This window comes from Squalius cephalus (genome assembly GCF_949319135.1).
Source record: "Squalius cephalus genome assembly, chromosome: 10".
Classification (NCBI taxonomy): Eukaryota; Metazoa; Chordata; class Actinopteri; order Cypriniformes; family Leuciscidae; genus Squalius; species Squalius cephalus.
In genome coordinates, this window is record NC_137131.1 from 20,616,513 (window position 1) to 20,638,937 (window position 22,425).

Genomic DNA, 22,425 nt, shown 5'->3' on the forward strand with positions numbered 1-22,425 from the left:
ACGTTAATTCGATGAGCAAAGTGATGCCGGATCAACGTCGGAGATCAACGTTGTTTCGATGTCACGAGAAACGTCGTTTCCACGTTGATTCAATGTCAGTTTGCTATCTGGGATAACTTTTCCAGGTTTTTTCAAAACGTACGAACCCTGGAGGTTGTTATCTAGCGAAACGATAGGTCATTTAAAAAAAAGGAATATATAATTTATAGACTTTTTACCTTCAATAGTTCGGATTGAGCTGATCAACAAACGGACAGGGAACTACGTCATCACGTTGAAAGGTCACGCCTGCGCCGGCTATTTGAACTACTATTCATATTCATCAGAATGTTATTCATATACTATTCATATTCATATTCACTGAATACTATTTCTATATATATAATCGCAAACAATACTATTTGAATTATCCTCCTACGTACGGTCGCATTGTAAACAGTGGGGCGGTACTTCGGCCGGCGCAGGCGTGACCTTTCAACGTGATGACGTAGTTCCCTGTCCGTTTGTTGATCAGCTCAATCCGAACTATTGAACTATTGAACTATTGCCACTGCCCTCAGGTTTGTGTTTCATGCTTTTTTGTTTTTTTTGTTGCTGTCAGAACAACTATGCCTTTTAAAAAAACATTTTCTGCTGCACTACAGTCATTATCACTATAAAATATCACAGCCCCCCCATGATCTGACTCAAACTTCACCAAAATGTGTTTTCTTCAAAATTACAGTTACTACAGTAATATCAGGTGGCACAAAATGTTTAGAGTGGAGGATTGTTCGACAACGTAAAATTGAAGGTGTAGCTTGCTAAGAGCATGTATATACTGTATATTCATATTTTTGCAGTGCAGCAAGACCAATGGGACTCCATCAACTCCTCAACTTCAGAGTCCCCTGTGGAAGTTAAGAAAAAGAAGAGCAAGAAAAGAAAGAAGAAGAAAAGCAAGGGACGCAAATAAAGGGGGGGGGGGTATAATGTGTTACTTTGTTGTTTGAGTATACTGTAGAAAAGACAATGTTTTATTAAGATTTTAAGATGAAAAAATGTTTTGACATTTTTTTGTAAAATAAAAGTCAGAAATTAAATTGGATCCTTTATTGTATATTTACTGCATGCACTTACCCTGTAACTACACAGAACAAGGGGGTAACAAGCGCCACTTTAATTTACAGCCCGCAGGAGTTACACTTACCCTGTAACTACACAGAACAAGGGGGTAACAAGCGCCACTTTAATTTACAGCCCGCAGGAGTTACACTTACCCTGTAACTACACAGAACAAGGGGGTAACAAGCGCCACTTTAATTTACAGCCCGCAGGAGTTACACTTACCCTGTAAATACACAGAACAAGGGGGTAACAAGCGCCACTTTAATTTACAGCCCGCAGGAGTTACACTTACCCTGTAACTACACAGTTGAAACGGGTAACAAACACTACTTACTATGTAACAATACGAAACAACACTATTTGCACAGTAATTACAGAGAAAGGTACTCTTATTAAAAAAACTAAACAAAAAACTTTTAATTACACAGTATATTTGCCCTGACATTTAAGTGTTATTGCAATACAATGTGATAAGGTAAGTATAAGTACTACATGGTACGTTCTAAATTAAAATCATAGCAAAAACAATTTTTTTTGGCTTAACGTTAAGTAGTTTAGTAAGAAAAGCCAATAAATAGCATTGCCAAAAAGTTTAATTTACAACCCACAGATGTCAAAATTACCCTGTAACTACATTGCACAAAGACATATTTTGCCAGAAATGTGATAAAAACTTTTATATACAACAGACGTACAATTTTTGCCTGGAATATATTAACAGAATAGGTACCTGTTAGTTTTAAAATAATTACATTATAAATAATTTGCTTGTATATCTGGTTGTACCCCTTTATTACCCAAAACTTAACATATTGTTCCCTTATACCTACACGGAGGTACACTATAATTACAGAAACGTACACCGTAATTTCGGTTTACTTACGAAGTTCTTTGCAGGTTGTATATCTGCTTGTTACCCCTTTATTGAGATGGTCCTCAATGCAGAGCATAAAATCCGGGGGGAGGAGTCGGATAAAATCCAACTCCTCCCACCTTACATACCTAAACCTACCAATCTCCACCCCCTGATCCCAAAACCCACCCCTAAACCTACCCATCTCCACCCCTAAACCTACCAATCTCCACCCCTTATATAAGATCCGACTCCTCCCCTCGGATCTTGTGTACTGCATTGAGGTGCTACTGCCTTTATTACCCAAAACTTAACATATTGTTCCCTTATACCTACACGGAAGTACACTATAATTACAGAAACGTACACCGTAATTTCGGTTTACTTACGCAGTTGTTTGCGGGTCGTAATATAAAGTGTTACCATGCGTTTTGTGGCATTTAATTAAAACAAGTGTCTTTTGGTTCACATACATAGCAGATGTTAACAGTGTACACGTATTGCATGTAATCCAGTGAAAACGATGTAATTAAACAAACAAACGAACGGTCAACAAAAACTACGGCAACCCCGGCCCCCCTCTCTCCATGACAGATTCCATTCACAAAAGAGATGCGCGCCTTATGAAAACTCCTCCCGTGAACACGTGACCTCAAACCCAGCGCGTCACCCCTAGTGATGAGTGACAGCCCACTTAATGGCTCCTACAGTACAATTACAATACTTGTGTGATCGTCACATATGCGTGCGTCAAGTTTATATGCAAGTTATTCACAAGTGTATGCATTCATTACTAACATAATATGTATTGGTATGGATTTCATATTAGTGTGCACGTGTATTTCATATATGTATTTTGAACATCCAATAGTATACATGTATATGCGAGTAATTTATAGGTGTATATGCACGTGTGTTATGTAGCCTATTGATAAGCGAAGTTTGATTTAAATCCTACGTGGCGCCTCATAAACATTAGGCTATTAGCCTACACAGAGCTGCGCGATCCACTGAAGCATTTAAATTCAGCGCAGAATTCTCTATCTCTATTATAAACCCACAAATGACTATGTGATTTAAGCTTGTAAAAAGCCAGATGAAACAGCGCTGATATTCTCAACATATTGACGCAAAAAAAAAACAAAAAAAAACAGGCGAAACATTGTTCAGAGAACAAACCAGTTAGAAGACATTTCACACCAAAACTTATGAATTCACTTTAGTAAAAGAAACTTTTTTGGCAGAAATGTGCCTGTATTCAAATTAAAAATTCTGTTATATTAATATAGTCATGTATTAAATGTAGCCTAATGCAGTAATGTTTTGTTTAGAAGTTATGGCAGTTTATTTTATTTTATTTTATTCATTTATATTTATACTAAATGTTTGGGCTACTGTTTTTGATAACACATACAATAGGTTTATAGAAAATCAACAAAAAAATCAATAAATATTTTCATAATTGTTCAGGAATTTTTTTTTTTTTTTTTTTTTTAACCTTGTAAGTCTGAACCAGAATATCAAGATATTTTATTATTTCCCATATGATGGTGAAAAGTAAAAAAGCTTCACCATGTTATGTATAATAAATATTGGAGTATAACAAATACAAATTCCTTCTAGATTATTTTATCCCATGAGGTAGCCCTCGCACACAAAAAGGTTGGACCCTGGTATATAGTAACTATATGTTTTATAATTACAAGTTTAATTTGGGGTTACTGTAGCCAGTGACATTTCATTATTTGTATTTTATGGCATTGTAGGCTATATTTTTTTGTTTTTATTTGAAGGCTGAGTCTTCACACAACCCCAATAATCATCATTGGTTTTGAGATGTTATTGCTGTGAATACCTTGTCTGATAGGCTACAGTATTGTGGCATAGTATCAGGACATCATGGCTAGTGTCTGTCACACACGGCTAGGCGAATGGCCGGATGATGGGCCTATTTGGGAGAAAGTCCAGGGCTGTTTTTTAGCCCCAGTCCATCCCTGGGCGACTGTGTTTAGGCTGTGGGATCAGTATTACGCTATGTGCATTAAAACCTCATGTTCAGGCTGTGGGCACTCGTATACACTACTGTATGTGTAAACCTCACTCGCAGACCTGCACAAGTAATATTTAATATTATATTATTATGTAAAAAATGGCTTTAATTAAATTGAACACTAGTAGTGTCTATCATTAGAAGTGACCGTAGAGTCAAATTAGCTAAAATTATAATGTTGGTGATTTAAGGCAGGACAAAAACTAAATGTAGTTAACCTGACAAAACTTTATCTAGTAGGAATAACTACATTAATTTAAATTCATACAACAAGATTACAACAAATTATTTCAAAATAATTCGATTTTGTTGGAAAAATGTAATTCAATTTCATGGAAAACCTTTCCTTAATTTAATTAAGTTCATTCAACAGCTTTTTTTTTTTTTTTTGAGTGTAGACAGGTACAGACAATTGTAAATAATATCAGCATTTCATAACATCACATTAAATACTGCTTCATCATTCATACCCCTAGGTGATAAAGTCTGAAGGGTAAAAATCCAAAAAAGTTCACGTCTCTGTAAGAGCAATTCAATATCACCCCCTCTAGATGGCACATTCACTTTTTTCAATCCCACAAAAACGCAAGGAAGAGACATTGTGATTAAAAGATAAAAAATAGCTTTTTTGGATTTTTACCCTTTTACCCTTCTCAGACTTTTTCAAAAAAATGTTTTAAGATTTTTACAAAATATTTTCAATGACAGAGCTCAAGATCAATCTTTTCATTCCTGCTGGATCTGCTAGTTTGCTAAATTGCAAATGATTATAAAACAGCAAGCACAAACTATGCAAAAGCAGAAGTCCTTCTGCCGCACTCAGTGTCCAAATTCGCTGACTCGTTTTCTTTAACTCCTTCAAGTGGACTATATTAGTGGGGTTGTAACATTTAGGTTCTCAAAGGACAATGAAGATACAATAATAAGAGGATTTATTCTGAACACGATTACTGGCCAACATACGATTTCAAACATAGCCTATAATGTTACAGGCAGGGGATTTTGGTCAATGTTGGAGCTAAACTCTGTAGGAAAGTGGATCTTGAGGGCCAGAGTTGAGAACCCCTGCTTTAGAGTAAGCATATGTATGAATAATATATTTTATTTAATAAGATGATTTCTTGTTCATTTTGACAAAAACAAAATACCGATCTTTATTTTGGACAAATATTTTGACTGGCTATACATATTCAATCATTTTACAAAACAAACATTAAAATGTGTCAACACTCCATAAATGTGACTTACTAGATCAGGATTTCCCAAATGAGGGTTTGTGAGAGAACCGAAGCAGGTTTGTAAGTTGATGAAAAGCTAATAATTAAATTTAATGCAAAGTAAAAAAAATTTAAAAGTAAAAAAAAAGTGACTACACAATTAATTTAAATAAACTGAAATCGCAATATAGGTTAGTATAGTGTGATTATCAGAGTGAAGAGCGGCACTGTGTTTCAGGTGTGCAGCATCAGCAGCTCTTCAGTTCACAGTAAATGTTGCTTCTCACAAACTCCATCTCTGCCGTTTAAAGCATTGCTTTTGCATTTCTACAAAGCAATGTGCACTAGGTTCACTTCATTTCACCCATTCGCACAATCTCCAACATTTCTGTGGAGAGCTATACTTTACAAGTTTACAGCATTCTTACCAGTATTCTGCCAAAATAAAAGCTTATACAATATGTCATCAATATTGACTTGTTTAGGTTTAGGCAATTTGAGAATATTTATTATTATATATAATATACATTTTTTCAGGATCTAGGATGACACCATATTTACTATGCAGACGCTTCCCCTCAGCTTCCTTTACAAAAAAAAAAAAAAAAAAAAAAGTCACTGTGCGTGACCACTTCCACCTGATTTTGTTGAACAGAAACTATAGTCATTGTCACAAAGAGCTGTGAAGATGTTGTACGTCGTGAGATACAGTTTTCTATTGATCAGTATTTGTATAAGAAGCATGTCATGGGCAGCCACAGTGGTGCAAGGTATGGATATGTGTAAGTATATCATTTTTTTTTTTTTTTTGTATTTGTTAACATTAGTTAATGCACTGTGAAGTAACATGAACAAACATTGAACAGCTGTATAACGTTATTAAAAATACAGTAACAAATATATTGCTCATGGTTAGTTTATGTTAGTTAATACATTAACTAATGTTAACAAATTAAACATTATTAATAGTGGGGTGAAAGGTGGTGACAGTTATAGTAAACTTTGTGTACACAAACAATGTAGTCAATGCTCAAGTTCATGTGTAGAGCCCCTGGTGATACTTCAAGCACAGTTTTATGTTGTGTCGAGCCTCCTTAGTGTTTTAAAAATAGCGATTTTGATGCTATCATAAGTGCCCCATGCACTCCCATTCAAAAGGCATTTTGACCTAAAACGAAAATACTGTCAATCTTAAAAGTGTTGTTTCCATTCTAATTATGCTTTTACACGAAAGTTTGACTCGGGTAGATTAACAAAAAGAGCCTAGGTTCAATTTTGGTGAGAGTTACCCTTTAAGAAAATATCAAGCACACAAAAGATAGCTTTGCAAATTAATTAGTGTATTTAAGTGTTTGCAGAAAAAAAGTTTTAATAGTTGCTTTTCTTCAAACAGTAATCAAATCTTCTGGGCATGATGTCACCATCGAGTGCGCTACTGATAAAAGTCCTCAAGATGGAGCGTACATGTACAAACAAGGAGAAAGTAAACAGCAGCAACTCTTCTACTTTTACAAAGAAAACGATCTTACCTTTAAAACAGCGAACGAATCCAAGGTCCGTGTTAGTGGAGCACTTCCCAACCTTAGTGTCACCCTCTTACATGTAACTGCTGAAGACATTGGGCTTTACTGGTGTGAATTTAATTTGGAAGAAAAAAATACTGTTGGCAAGTTCACTTGGTTATGGATAGGTAAGTGTATCTTATTGCATGTAAATAATTGTATTCTAAAACATGATGAGTTTATTATATGAATGTACCGCATGTGTTTAGTATGTAAATGGTGTGAATGGGAACATTTTGATGGAGAGATTTAGAAGTACAATCACTTTCTGATTGATATTGAATAGAAAAATGCATAGAGGATAAAAAGTATAATTCTATAATTCTCTGGCCCTGATTTTTTTATTTATTCTGTCATTGAAAAAAAGAAAAAGACTGCCCAAAAGATGCTCTTCCTGTGGAGATCATCCTCATTGTGTGTGCTGTCATGCTACTGTTCATCAGTGTTATCTGCTGTATGATTCTGAAGGTAAGCATAAAATTACGACATATGTTGTTCAAAAGTAAAAACAAAACTTATGGACAACCTTATGCGTATATCTGAAGTGCATTACTGAGGTATGCTGTCAAGTGACTTTTCATTGGTGCTTTTTGTGGTTTGATGTTGAAAATCTTCTGATGTGTAATTCTTTTGCAATTTTTAAACTCTGGGATGATTATTTTAAATGTGCATTTATACACTATGCACCATTGGTTCTCAACTCTGGGCCTGGGGACACCCACCATTCTTCACGTTTTGTATGTCTTCTTTATTTAACACACATAATTCAGATCATCAGCTCATTAGGAAAGAACGCAGGGCTGACCCTGACCAATTTGCTGCCCTAGGCAAAATTTTACCTGGTGCCCCATGCATCACCTCCGCTTCGCGTCGGGATCCTGATCAGCCTGTTGGGGCTGTATTCGCTATAACAACTGCCTCACTCTACATTATCCCTTACATATATATACACATTACAGCCTAAACACAAGTCAAGTCACCTTTATTTATATAGCACTTTTTATAATACAGATTATTTCAAGGCAGCTTTACAATGATAACAGGAAAATAGTGCAAAAAAGTTTGCTTCTCCTGTACAGCAGATCTAGAAGAAAATAGTGTCATAGTCCAGCTTAAGTAAGTTCAGTGATGGTTTATTTTAGTTGTAAATAAGTTATTAATTTAGTTCATTTAATTATAGCCACTCTGGATAAAACAGTGATGTCATCGTCCAAATGTCATTCATGCACAAACTATTCATGGAGCACAAGCAAAAGTGTTTGTTTTCCCATTGATGGTAGCAATTTTCCACTAAACTATGGCACGTTTCATGTTTTTTCATGTTTTCACCATAAATGAAACTGAGAAATGTCTTCTTAAATGTGAATTTTACACAAAACATTGCTATTTTAATAAACCTGTATATACGGTAAATATCATTACTAATTTTGGCAACTAAAAAAAAAAAAAAAACTGCACAAAGTGTAAAACATTAATTAAAAAAGTGATAGTAGGCCTAAATGCATATAAAAAAAACTGACATGATTGTTACAAAATCACACTGTCTGCGGCCTCTGGAGAACTCAGAACAACTGCTAACATAAAGTTTAAGGGTAAAAATAACTGCAATTAAATTATAGTATCTTACTACTATACGATTAGATAAACTGTTAATTTATTCCATCACTTTACCTCTGTCTTTATCTCCTTCTATAATCTTCTCTTCTTTTTGACACTGTATCCATTGCAGACTATAATGTTAATGCTAATTTATAATGTGTCATGTAAATTCGGCCATCCGTCACAAACAGGCAATTTTCACTTGTCTACACCTGGCGCGAGCTGCCAGGCCCGTTTCTACAGGGGTGCTTGAGTGTGTTAAGCGCCCTCAAACAAAAGCAATGCTATCTACATTGGATGCGGCGAGAGGCGACACTACACAACAAGTTACCAACAGTAAACTGATCGCGCGCGCTCTGTTTCTGACGCACTTCAAGCGCTCGCTGGGCGGGGGAAGATTGATGCGCCGGACGGAGTCGGGGGACTTAGGTTTTTGTGGAGTTTTTTTGCTTTATTTGGTAGTATTTCGAATTAATGGTTTTAAAATAGTATTAGTTAAAAAATGTTTTAAAAAAAATCAAAAAAAAAAAAAAAAAAAAAAATCAATCGTTCACTCATTTTGGCGCCCCTATGGATGAGTGTCGCCCCTAGCATTTGCCTATTCCGCCTATGCCGCAGGCCGGCCCTGAAAGAACGTGAACTGAACTGAACTGAGTGCATCAGATAAAGGAGACATACTAAATGTGCACAGCAGTGGTCCCAAGGAACAGAGTTGAGAACCGGAGTGAAAATAAATTAGCCTGACGTCGTCATACTCAGGGTGCTTTCACATGTAGTTCGGTTCATTTGGTCCGGACCAAGGGCGAAAAATGATACTTTGTTGCATTTTTCAGCTGTTTTGGTTCCTTTTCACACCACACTGATCGCGCTGGTCCGAATCAGTTTATGAATTGATAAAACGAACCAAAATGCAGTCACGTGACAACATCCACATCGCTCGTTGGCCAGTCTTGAACGCATGCATTTCCATAACTGCACTTCGTTTGGTCAGAATTAACGTGCGGGAAAATTCCAACAGAACTCCCGTAGGTAAACAAAGAGGTGGAAAATCCGGCAGACAACGCGCCAATGTTTACTATGGAGAGACGACTACGTGGGCTGATTGTATCCTTCGTCATATTATTATATAGTTTACACCACTTTAGACAAACAATAATATTTGAGAATGAAGCGAGGATGCGGCTCGAAAATAATGTTAATAATTTCAATCTGGCTCCGCACCTCCTCACAACTCCAAGTTTGTCCGCGAGCTGCCATGCTTAAAGTGCAAACTGTCAACAAACATTTCTCCTCATCACATAATGCACAGCACAGCTGACTACGGCAACTGGTTTAGTGCAAAATGCGCAGTTCTTTGGCAGTTGGTTCTGTTCTACCCCTTTTCCACCAACAAGAACCGGGTGCTGGTTCAGAGCCAGAGCCAAAGCTGGTTCAGAGTTGGTTCGACTGACGAGCTTACTAAGAACCGGTTTGCCTTTCCACCGGCTAGAGAGCCACAACAGAGCCAGATCTTACGTCACTGTATACGTCTCATGTTGCCCAGCAACCGCTAGTGCGGTAGCGCCAAACACAAACACGCCAGGCTTGTTCGAGATGCATCGGCTTCTCGCAGATCGATCGCCGCATGACATCAAAGCACTACGATAGCGATCTAAAAGCACAAGGAGTCGTATGCTCTCCAAACACTCTCGCAGCTCCGATCGGTCCTCGCCGCTCCGATGCATCCGATGCATCTCCACCTCTTCGAGCAGGTCTCGGTACGCTTGTTTGGTCCGCTTTTGGTGCGCACCCGAGTGCGATTGCCGCTTTCACACCTGCCCAAACGAACCGCACCAATGGGGAAAACGAACTCTAGTGCGATTCAACCGAACTAAATGAGGCAGGTGTGAAAGCACCCTCACAGATTCTAGTCAGAATGTTGTTGGCAGGGCTAAGTTCGACTGGCATCCAGGCTAAAAATAAATAGTTGAACCATATGGAAAAGATAGCCTATGATATCCTAAAGCTCTAATCTTTTGTTTAATTTTGCTAAATGCTAAAGCAAAATATCAATACATTTCAGCAGTCTTTCTGAGACTATAACAGGGTTACTGACTCATTACCTTGATCAGGGACGGACTGGGGCTAAAAAACAGCCCTGCACTTTCTCCCAAATAGGCCCATCATCCGGCCATTCGCCCCTGTGCAACAGACACTAGCCAGGATGTCCTGATACTATGCCACAATACTGTAGCCTATCAGACAAAGTATCCACAGCAAGTAACATATCAAACCAATGATGATAATTGGGGTTGTATTTATTAATGAAGCCTCAGCCTTCAAATAAAAACAAAAAAATGAACAATGCCATAAAATGCAAATAATGAAATGCCACTGCAGGCAGAAACCCCAAATTACACAAACTTATAATTATAAAACATAGTTATATACCAGGGGTCTCCAACCTCCAACCAACCTTTTTGTGTGCGAGGGCTACCTCAAGGGATAAAATAATAGAAGGGATTTTTGTTTGTTATACTCAAATATTTATTATACATATAACATGGTGGTGCTTTTTTACTTCACACCATCATATGCAAAATAATAAAATATCTTGATATTCTGGTTCAGACTTACAAGCGTTTAAAAAAAAAATCAACAATTCCTGAAAAATTATGAAAATATTTATTGATTTTTTTGTTGATTTTCTATAAACCTATTGTATGTGTTATCAAAAACAGTAGCCCAAACATTTAGTATAAATATAAATGCAAAAATAAATAAATAAACTGCCATAACTTCTTAACAAAAACATAAGCCTACTGCATTACATTTAATACATAGCCTATATAGGCCTACATGACTATATTAATATAACAGCATTTTTAATATGAATTTATACAGGTACATTTCTGCCAAAAAAATGTTTGTTTTACTACAGTTAATTCATAAGTTGTGGAGTGAAATGTCTTCTGACTGGTTTGTTCTTGGAACAATGTTTCGCCTGTTTTTTGCGTCAATATGTTGAGAATATCAGCGATGTTTCATCTGGCTTTTAACAAGCTTAAATCACATAGTCATCTGTGGGTTTATAAGAGAAATAGAGAATTCTGCGCTGAATTGAAATGCTTCTCAGTGGATCGCGCAGCTCTGTGTAATAATGTTCGCGTGATCGAGATCAGCTTTGGCCGCGATCGCTGTTTTTTGGGCCGAGCTGATGCTCTGCGCTGCTCAGATCAAACAAGTTTTGTTCCGCTTTTTGAGCGTTTGCCATTTGATGTTTCTCATACTCAACGCAAATAACAGCGTATAATTAAAGAGAGTTGGGTAATTTTGTAGAGGCAAAAGTGCAAATGTTTACTTGCACCGGCACGAAAAAAGGTCGCAAAATGATACCATTTAGTCGAGGTCTGGTGCCCCGATTTGCAGTGGAGCGCGCTATTGGCAAGTTGGGGATAGAATGTGTTTAGCGGGCAACTCACAGGCATTACGTCGGAGACCACTGCTATGTACTATAACTTAACTATTCAAATATAATGTAAGCAAATTTAAAAGTGCAGTATAGGTAGCCTAAGCCTTATAAAACTAACTTTCTGTCAGTGGCTAGTAGGCCGACTCTTCTTCCTCAGTTGTTTTTTTTTACACGTAGCGTATAAGTGATCGTATTAGTGCCCCTGCTGTTGGCTGTTCATATTGCTTTATTACACTTTTTTTTGTGCCGATCCGACGGCCCTCAGTTGGACGGCCGTTCTGGACTTTTCCAGAAAGCACAGATTGTCAGTCCGTCCCTGACCTTGATACTGATTGAGAAAGACTCTTTAGTTTTCTGTTCATTTTTTGGCAAGCAAAAATTAAATTAAGGATTTTTTACTTTTAAATCAGGAGAGCCACCATGAAATATACTTTTTCCATAATTTATTAATTTCACAATAAATTGTACTCGGTTACTAACGTAACCTCGGTTCTCTCTAGAAGAGGGAACGAGTACTGCGTAAGATATCTTACGCTAGGGGAAAAATCCTTTTTCCGCGAGATATTGAAGCCAAAAATTATCCTTAATTTTTCAATAATGCAAAACGCGTTGCGGCAGCATACAGACATAGGCGAGGCAGCTCGCGCGCCTATTGGCTGTTCTGCGGCAACTGCAGCAGCCTATCGAGCGAGGCCTGGCGTGATGCCAGACCCATTGAGGGTGCTTCGCGCCCGCTGCGTCACATCCCGCCGAAACGGGCGTGGTCTAGGCCTATAAATACCGCTCGCAGGCAGCTATTATCTGGTTTTTCATCACTGAAGCAACCAGAGCGTGTGCATGCACGGCAAGATACGCAGTACTCGTTCCCTCTTCTAGAGAGAACTGAGGTTACGTTAGTAACCGAGTACGTTCTCTTACGAGAGGTCTCTCGTACTGCGTAAGATATCTTACGCTAGGGGACCCAATGCAAGACGCCGTGCATGCAGGGATCTGACACCATAGACCCAAGGGCGAAAGCCCAGGGTTCATATAGTGCACAATCACCCAGGGAACTCACAGGGAGTCCGGGAAGAGGGAGGGGCGAAACCGCACTCTTCCACACATAGCAGCGTCGCTTAGACGCTAATTACATCATACAGACAGGGGTACGGCCTGAACTGATGGGGAAGTGTGGGTCTTACACAGTTTGCCCAAACACATCTTGTGCTATTATTGTACACTGTTGATCATTGAGCTGCGCTCAGCAGACACAGCATTCTGAGCTGATAGCATCAGGACAGACAATACTGGTTAACTAGACCGACAGCAGCCTGGCCTGCAGGGCGGGAACCTCTAGGTTGTAAAACCTTATAAATGTAGACGGGGAGGCCCAGCCCGCCGCTGTACAAATATCTTGCAAGGCAATCCCACTCGACCAGGCCCACGAAGAGGCCATGCCTCTCGTGGAGTGCGCTCTGACACCCAACGGGCACTGCATGCCCTTAGAAGCATATGCTAGCGCAATAGCATCAACTATCCATCTGGATAGGCTCTGTTTCGGCGCGGCTAGTCCTTTAGAGAGCCCACTGAACGAAACAAAGAGCTGCTCTGTCTGCCTGAAAGCAGACGAGCGAGACACATAAGCTCGCAACGCCCTGGCTGGGCAAAGGAGGCTCGCGTCTCTTTCCTCATCAGGGACCGGTAGGGCTGACAGGGAAATGACCTGCGCCCTAAACGGTGTGCTGAGGGATTTTGGAACATAACCGTGCTTAGGTTTGAGTATAACCCTTGAGTCATTTGGCCCAAATTCCATGCACGTCGCGCTCACTGAGAGCGCGTGTAAGTCCCCTATGCGCTTCACTGAAGCGAGAGCCAGCAGAAACACGGTCTTGAAAGACAGATGTTTCAGATCAATCGTCTGCAAAGGCTCGAATGGGCCACCTTTCATGGCTTCCAGTACCGTAGAAAGGTCCCATACAGGGACTGAGGGAGGTCTGGGAGGATTCAGTCTCTTAGCCCCTCTAAGGAAGCGGATGACTAAATCGTTCCTTCCTGTCGACTGACCAAGCGTTGTTCTTGAGAACGCTGCTATAGCCGCCACATAAACTTTGAGCATGGAAGGGGTTCTACCCTTATCCAACAGCTCTTGTAGGAAGGAAAGCACCTCCGTCACTCCACAGTCTGTGGGTGACACGCCACGGGCTGTGCACCAGCCCGAAAACACTGACCATTTCGAGGAGTAGAGACGTCTCGTAGACGGAGCTCTAGCCTGCGTGATCGTGTTTATCACTCCCTTAGGGAGCTCAACATGTACCCGTTGATGGCCCAGACATGAAGGGACCACAATTCCGGGTGAGGATGCCAGATCGAGCCGTAAGCCTGAGAGAGGAGGTCTCTCCTCACTAGCACTGGCCACGGGACAGTGCTCGCTAGCTGCATCACAGCTGGGAACCAAGGTTGGTTCTTCCAGAGTGGCGCCACGAGCAGTACTGAGCATCCTTCTTCCCTGATCCGCTCTATCACCTGAGGCAGGAGAGAGACGGGGGGAAAAGCATAGAGCGGGCGGCGGGGCCATACATGAGCCAGCGCGTCCCTGCTCTTGGAGAAAAACTCCGGGCAGTGAGCGTTTTCTTGAGACGCGAACAGGTCTACTTCCGCTCTGCCAAATTTCCTCCACAGCAGTTGGACTGTCTGTGGGTGTAGAGACCATTCGCCTTCCGGAACATTGTTCCTGGACAGTCTGTCTGGTCCTATGTTTAGGAGTCCTGGCACGTGCGCTGCTCTCAGCGAGCGCAGGTTGCACTGATCCCACACCAGGAGGCGTTCCGCTAGCCTGTGCAGGTTCTTGGACCTGAGGCCGACCTGGCGATTTATGTAGGACACCACAGACATGTTGTCCGAGCGGACCAGGACGTGGCGTCCTTTTATTTGGGGACAAAAACGCGTCAGCGCGTTGTCTACTGCCAGCATTTCGAGGCAGTTTATGTGCAGGAGCTTCTCCCGTTCTGACCACTGGCCGAATAACGGTCTGCCCTCGAGCAGCGCTCCCCATCCCGAGGTGGATGCGTCCGTAGACACCACCTTCACCCTCGAGGAAGTCCCCAGGCTTACACCTGATCGGTACCAGTCGTCCGCTTTCCAAGGTTTCAGAGCTGCAACGCACTTCTGATTGACCTTGAGACGAAGCAAACCGGATGTCCACGCTCGGCGTGGGACTCGCGCTTTCAGCCAGAACTGCAGTGGGCGCATGTGGAGCAGGCCCAGCTGGAGCACTGAGGATGCTGAGGCCATGAGACCCAGCATCTTCTGAAATTTCTTGAGCTGGACAGATGCGCCGCAGCGGAAAGAGTTCGCTGCGTGCTGAATGTCCACCGCGCGCTGTGGTGATAGTCGCGCTATCATAGAAAGCGAGTTCAACTCTGTGCCCAGGAAAGATATCGTCTGACTGGGGGACAGAGAGCTCTTCGCCCAATTGACTCTGAGACCCAAATTCTCGAAGTGATCGAGTAAAATGGTCGTGTGCTCTATGAGCACTGAGCGAGATTGCGCTAGAATCAGCCAATCGTCCAAATAGTTCAGTACTCGCAAGCCCTTCATTCTGAGGGGTGCGAGCGCCACGTCCATGCACTTCGTAAATGTACGGGGTGCCAGGGATAAACCGAACAGCAGGACTGTGTACTGATATGCCTGGCCCTCGAAGGCGAATCTCAAAAATCGCCTGTGACGTGACGCTATTTGTATTTGAAAATACGCGTCCTTCAGATCTATTGACACGAACCAGTCTCCTCGGCGAATCTGCGCGAGGATTTTTCTGGTCGTGAGCATCCTGAACTGTCGCTTCACAAGCACTTTGTTCAGTTGCCTTAGATCTAGTATGGGTCTGAGACCCCCATCTTTTTTCGGTACCAGGAAGTATCTGCTGTATAGCCCTCCTTCGCTCTGAACTTGAGAGAGAGGCTCTATGGCCCCTTTGCTCAATAGTTTCGCCACTTCGGCTCGAAGTAAATGTGCTACTTCTGTTTTTACCGTGGTCTCGACGCACGCCGTATAGCGGCGAGGGCGCCGGCGAGACTGCAGCGAATAGCCTCTTTTTATAATGTCTAGCACCCACTTCGAAACCCCGGGCAGCTTTGCCCATGCATCTGCATGAATAGCTAGGGGTTGAATACGAAGCGCGCTCCGTTCGCTCAGCGATGGAGAGGCTTCGGTGTGCTGTAACACAAGCGTCGCGCTCGTGACATTTGAGGCAGGGGGCGCGCTGATAACAGCGGGCAGATTGCCCGCGCTCGACTCCTCTGCGGCGGTCAACCGAGAGGGGGAGGGCTGGGCGAGTCCCGTAGGAACTGTCATGTCTGTGTGTGGATGTGGGCGCGGGATAGCGGGCACATTTATCACACCGAAAGCATTTTTCGCTTGAGTGAAGCGAATGCCTGTTGGTTTCGTTTTTACAGAAACCGTGAGACATGCATAACGTAGTGTGTGTGGGCACTGGGCACATTTACCACGTTTGATGCGCAATCGATCTGAGTCGATTTTATGTGCGCGAGCCCTGTGTGACAGGCTGTGCTTGCGTGTAGTGATGGGCACTGGGCAGTGGGCATTCTTTCTACACATAAAACACCATCGGCCGTGGCCGGGACACCAGAAAATACACTCTCTTGGGGATTTATCTGGGTAGCCGTAAAAACAGCTTTTGTGTGCAGGCAAGCGGGCAACAGAACTGGCTTGTTGGCTGCAGAAAACACTGGACCAGTCACATTTGCTGGAACTGGACGAGTGAATAGCTTTGGTGGAAGTCTGGCCGCAGCGGGACTCAAACACCGTCGTTTTCCTAGGCGTGCTAGGACGACTTCGGGGCCTCGGGCTTTACCACAATCCTAGGCCGCGGGCCGCGCATGGTGGGGCGGCGGCCGGATGAGCGGGAGCGCGGTCTCGCACCTCGGGCCTGGCTGCGCTGCGAAGTGGCGGCAGTGGGCGGTGGCTGGGGCTGTGAGCTCTGTGCAGACGGTTTCGCACGGCCTGCTGCAGAGCTGGAGCGCTTCGGGAGGAAGTGCTTCATAGCCTGTGACGCTTTCTGTACCTCGGCGAATCTCTCCGCAAAGTCCTTCACGGAGGATCCGAAGAGGCCGGCGGGAGAAAGCGGGGCGTCGAGGAACGCGGTGCGCTCGGACTCGGCCATCTCCGAGAGCGTCAGCCAGAGGTGCCTCTCAGTCACAGTGAGAGAGGCCATAGTCCGCCCAATTGCCTGTGCCGCGGACTTAGTGGCACGGAGAGCGAGGTCCGTGGCGCTCCTCAAGTCCGGCACGCAGATCGCTTCAGGTCCCTTCTCATCCAGCTTTCGGAGGAGATCGGCCTGGAAGATCTGAAGTGTGGTCATGGTGTGCAGCGCTGACACAGCTTGCCCGGCGGCGGAGAAAGCGCGGCGGAGCAGGCTTGACGTCGTGCGGCAAGCTTTAGAGGGTAGGGCCAGCTTAGCGCGCCGTCCAGCGGAGGGCGGGCATAAGTGGGCCGCTATCGCCTCTTCGACCGGCGGCAGCGAATGGTATCCCCTGTTCTTGGCATCGTCAACTGCAGAGAATGCCAGAGAAACAGATGGACGCACTCTAGCTGAATAGGGGGCGTTCCAGGACTTAGCGACTTCTTCGTGTAGCTCAGGAAGAAAGGGCGCTGGTTTGGACGCAGGCGAAGCGCGCTCCCCAGGCAGGAAAAAGCCATCCAGCCGGTTGTGAGCGGGCTGCTCGGGCGAAGACCACTCGAGGCCGAGGCTCACCGCGGCCTGTACGAGCACTCGCATGAGCTCTGTCTCGATGGACGCTCTCTTGCCTGACGAAGTGCGGGCAGGGGGCGCGAGATCCTCAGAGCTCACCTAATCCTCACTGCCTGACGCCAGGATAGAGCAGGAATCCTCTTCTCGCAGCAGGGCTTCCTCGTCAGCAATGTCGACGGAAGCGGTGGCAGACAGCGGCCGCTGTCCGTCAGGAAGAGAGGCTGACGAAGCCGGTGAAGCAGGCGGGCGAACAGCTTTGGCGGCTGGGGGAAGGTTCGGGGACCCGCTGGGCACGGCGCTTTTTACGGCGCGACACCGCGGCGGGCGGGGGAGCAGTCTCGGCGAAGAAGGCCAGGCGAGTCCTCAGAGTCGCCATGGGCAGTAGCTCGCAGTGAGGGCAGCCGCCATCAGCGAGCGCGAGAGCTGCATGTTCCTCACCCAGGCAGGAAACGCAGATCACATGGCGGTCCCCGTCGCTGAGTGTGGCTCTGCACGAGCCGCAGGAAGGCATCTTTAAAAAGACGCTGCTCGTTTAGGATGTGTGTGGCGGCAGCCACACACACACACAATACAGAGACCGAAAAGGATATAGGCGCCGGAAAGCGCAGCAGGAAGGCAAGGAAGGCGGCGCGGCCAGCGACTTCAGTGACTCGTCCCGCTGAAGGTGCTCTCTCTCAACGACGCGGCTTCTCTCCAGCTCCAGCGATACGTGTGCTTCGCTTGAAGGATGAAAAATCAGATAATAGCTGCCTGTGAGCGGTATTTATAGACCTAGACCACGCCCGTTTCGGCGGGATGTGACGCAGCGGGCGCGAAGCACCCTCATTGGGTCTGGCGTCACGCCAGGCCTCGCTCGATAGGCTGCTGCAGTTGCCGCAGAACAGCCAATAGGCGCGCGAGCTGCCTCGCATATGTCTGTATGCTGCCGCAACACGTTTTGCATTATTGAAAAATTAAGGATAATTTTTGGCTTCAATATCTTGCGGAAAAAGGATTTTCCCCTAGCGTAAGATATCTTACGCAGTACGAGAGACCTCTCGTAAGAGAACAATTCACAACAAGCCTTGGCGTTTCAGAGATACTCTGACTCAGTTGCCTTGCTAACAATTTGGCCGTTGTCAAAGTTGCTCAGATCTTTATTCCTGCCCATTTCTCCTGCATTCAATACATTGAATATGATTGTTTGCTTACCATCTAATCCAGTAATGTGCGGTGAAATCTTGTCATGGGTAGGCTGTGACCTATCAATGTGGCATATATGTTCATATATTAATTCAGCAACCCAAGTTCAATATCAGGCATCATCACATCGCTGCCTGCATACAGCAAAGTCAGTCATATGTGAGGCTAATGCCCAATCAAATCTAATAATCAAATTAATGGACACATCTATCTTATGACTTATACAACAAACAAATGTTTTGTGCGGGACACAGTAAGAGAGGGAGGCGGCGCGGTGTCAGCGAACCGACAACCAGCCTAGTCACTCCTTCAAAATGCGCAAACGCGCACAGACAGCCACACACACACACTATTGGTCTGGTGACGGCGCACCAGGATTTGAATAGGCTACAGTCAGAAAACATTGCTTTAAAGTACAAAAACAGCTTATTCGCTCCTACAAACTGCGTTACGCGCACACACCGACACGCAGTTGTCATGGTGAAACATACAATCATTTGGTAACTTATCTCTGAAAAGCCCTGAATGTGCTCTGTACAGGACATGTAATGTCTCAGAAAAATCGCTAAAACATAATGTCCTCTACAGAGGACAAAACACTATAGTAGGTACTAGGTAGTCAGGAGTTTTACATATAAATTGTCTCTGGTTTTACTAATCACAACTAGGTAAGCAAGATGATACGCACCTTTGTACGAACAACAGTGTTTTCACAACTCGGCGGTTTGTAGGCTTCCAAGTCATGAACCCAGCCATTTGTGAACTGAACGTGGGCTTCCATAGATTTATAATTACGAAACTGAGCCTCGGAATAAGCACTCACACCACAGACTAAATAAACAAAAATATCTGGAAATGTCAGAGGAGGTAAATCGTCGGGGTCTCGAGTATATTCTCTTGCAGGCACCTCATACGGATCCATATTTCCGATCAATGACATCTTTTCCATGTACCGTTTTCTTGCGTCAGGTAGAAGTTTGTCTCTGTATAGTACATTTCGTTCTTTTAATCGACTTTTCAACATTTTGTTTCGTGTAGTAAGTGATTGTTTTAAATCTCGCCCGATGTGGCCTCACAAAATGGCGGCGCACTCTTGTTTACGTCCCAGAATGCACTGCGCAGTGACGTCGGTTGCCAAGCCCGAGAGCGAGTGGGTCACGTGACATGAAGCAAGCTCGGTCTCTGCCTCAATGTTGATCATTCAAGACAGCATGAGAACTGACTGCGCATGCGCAAACCTACGTAAACTACGTTCTATGGACCGAAGAGGCACTGCTAACCTCTGCCTCAATGGCCATGGCTTTGAATTTCCTGCATGAAACAATGGTTTTAGGAGCAAACAATGGCAAAATTAGTATATTATGTGTGTATTCCTGAACATTTTTGTTACAAAAATTTATATTTGGAATAAAATAAATGCAATTAATAATGTGGTGAATTAATAAAGTTCTTGGAATTAATAAATGTAATGTCAACATTTCCTTTGGTGAGGCACTGCCTACCCTGCCTACCCTGACTGCACGTCCCTGATCTAATCTACCCATTCCTAAATATGTGGCCTTGTTAGGAAATGATCAACAATATTCACTTCAACTGTGACTAGTCATAATATTTTGGCTCATCAATGTATATTACTATTGTTTTGCGTGCAAAAGCAAGTAATATGATGATTTGCAGCTCAAGAATTATTTCTGATTATTGTCAATACAACTGTTTTTTTTTTTTCTGGAATATATATGCAGCCACATAAAGCTACTCTCACCTTGAGTTGCAAATTTAATAGGATTTATGTAAAATATTGTAATTAATACAGTACTACTATTTTCAGCTTCATATTGTCAGAAGCTAACATTTTGAGGCAGGAAACACTGTGGTCTCTCTTCATTACCCACTGTTGTACTTGTTAATAAGGGCAATATATGCCTCGTCAAATTTTCTTGACTTTTTACCGCAACGGTTGCGCCACAACCGAGGCTGTCACTTGGACACGGATAAAGTGAATGTTACAAACCCATTTGGGTAACATTTTATTTTGATGATAATTTTTTTAACATCCTGTTGAATATAAGTAACACTGCACCTATGTGTCAACTAACACTCATCAGTGTATTAGTAGACTGTCTGCTTAATATCTGCTAACTCTTTATTGTGTTGGTCCCCCAACAAGCATTCTACTGACTATAAGTAACTTTGCAACTGCATGTCAGCTTATTCTAAACCTAATCCTACCAGTCTACTAGTACTCTATTAATACTCTAATGAGAGTTAGTAGACATGTAGGTGCAACAGTATATAGTCAACAGAATGTGTTAAAGGGACCATCAAAATAAAGTGAAACCCCATTTGTCATTTGTGTCAGAGCGCTGTAGGCTACATCCGAAATAGAACGGGGTATCAGTTTACCATCAGGGACTTGTTGTGATGCACCGCATCTAGTAGATAGCATCACTGAAGTGTCACTGGTTATAATGGGTTCTATTTTCTTTTGTCGCATCGCGCCACTAGCATCTGGTGTAGGCTCGCTGTTTTGCTATTTGTGAATTTTATGTAGATTCATTGTCTGCTTTATATTTCTTTGTATTACTTCATTTAGATCTCTGTGCCCCCCAGTTTGAGAACCACTGATGTTGGTCGTTATTGTTTAACTGTAGGCCTATTTCTTCTTATCTTCTTTGAGAAACAGAAGTCAGAGCTCAATAAAATCAGCAACAGTTTTCTCATGTTGTTATTGGACCACAGAAAAAGCTAAATGCTCTGTGTGATTGGTCAATGACTCATTATCTTTTGTGGTATTTGCCGCTTTCAGTCATGCAAGCGATACGATTCTTGTAAACAAGTTGGGCAAGTGTCATGTTGTTCTGCGTCTCTCTGTGTTCCATTGCTCTTCTTATAAATCAGTGGTTCTCAGCCCTGGACCTGGAGTCCCTTCAGCACTGCACATTTTGATTGTCTCCCTGATCAAACATACCTGATTCAGGTCATTAGTTAATTATTAGGTACTCCAAGACCTAAAATGTGTGTGTCAGACAAAGGAGACATTCAAAATGAGCAGTGTTGGGAGGCCACAGGGTTGAGAACTACTGTATAATAGTTTTAAATCGTCATGTTTTTCTCGTACATTGTTTATTCACAGTCTGTTTAAAAACTGGCAAAATACTTGGAGAATATTGGTCAAGAACATAACAATTTCTTATTTTTTTTTCCACATAATATTTGACATTTTAAAATTAGTCACTTCTTTTTGTTTTCATTTTCAGAAGTGCTGTTGGGGGAACAATAATTACACACCATCAAATCCACCCTCAGAGTCAGTTTATGAAGAGATGAAACGGAGCAATTTGAATGCCCAGCCCACTGTACGGACATTCATCAACCCGGACTATCAATCTTCCAAGCAACTTCGATAAATACTTGTGATTGATAAGGCTTTAGGTTGTTTTACTGTCTATTTGGATTGGCAAAGCTTTCAAATGATTTATTGCTTTATATTTTAATTCTTATGTAGCTTTTGTGTGTAATTTTTTTTTTTTTTTTTTTTTCAAAGTTATATCTGTTTGTATTCTGCTGGTTGCCGCCCCATCTACCAATTTTTCATTTACTGTACTTACATTCTCACCTACCTACTGTTGTTTTGTGTGCTGTCTTTGTCAATTGCCTT

The 22,425-nt window shown here is 42.7% G+C and overlaps 1 protein-coding gene and 1 long non-coding RNA gene across 2 annotated transcripts in view; both read left to right on the forward strand.

The window, feature by feature from the left end:
- The window catches only part of LOC307165541, a 187,716-nt gene that overhangs the window by 161,942 nt on the left and 3,349 nt on the right, over positions 1 to 22,425 (forward strand). The gene's annotated exons all lie outside the window — the stretch shown is intronic.
- On the forward strand, positions 5,874 to 22,288 carry LOC307165878 (uncharacterized protein). Its single transcript, XM_079883923.1, has 4 exons — positions 5,874 to 6,009; positions 6,621 to 6,917; positions 7,157 to 7,257; positions 22,025 to 22,288. Exons 1-4 carry the CDS (start codon positions 5,916 to 5,918, stop codon positions 22,172 to 22,174), a joined length of 642 nt encoding a protein of 213 aa, XP_079740049.1. The 5' UTR covers positions 5,874 to 5,915; the 3' UTR covers positions 22,175 to 22,288.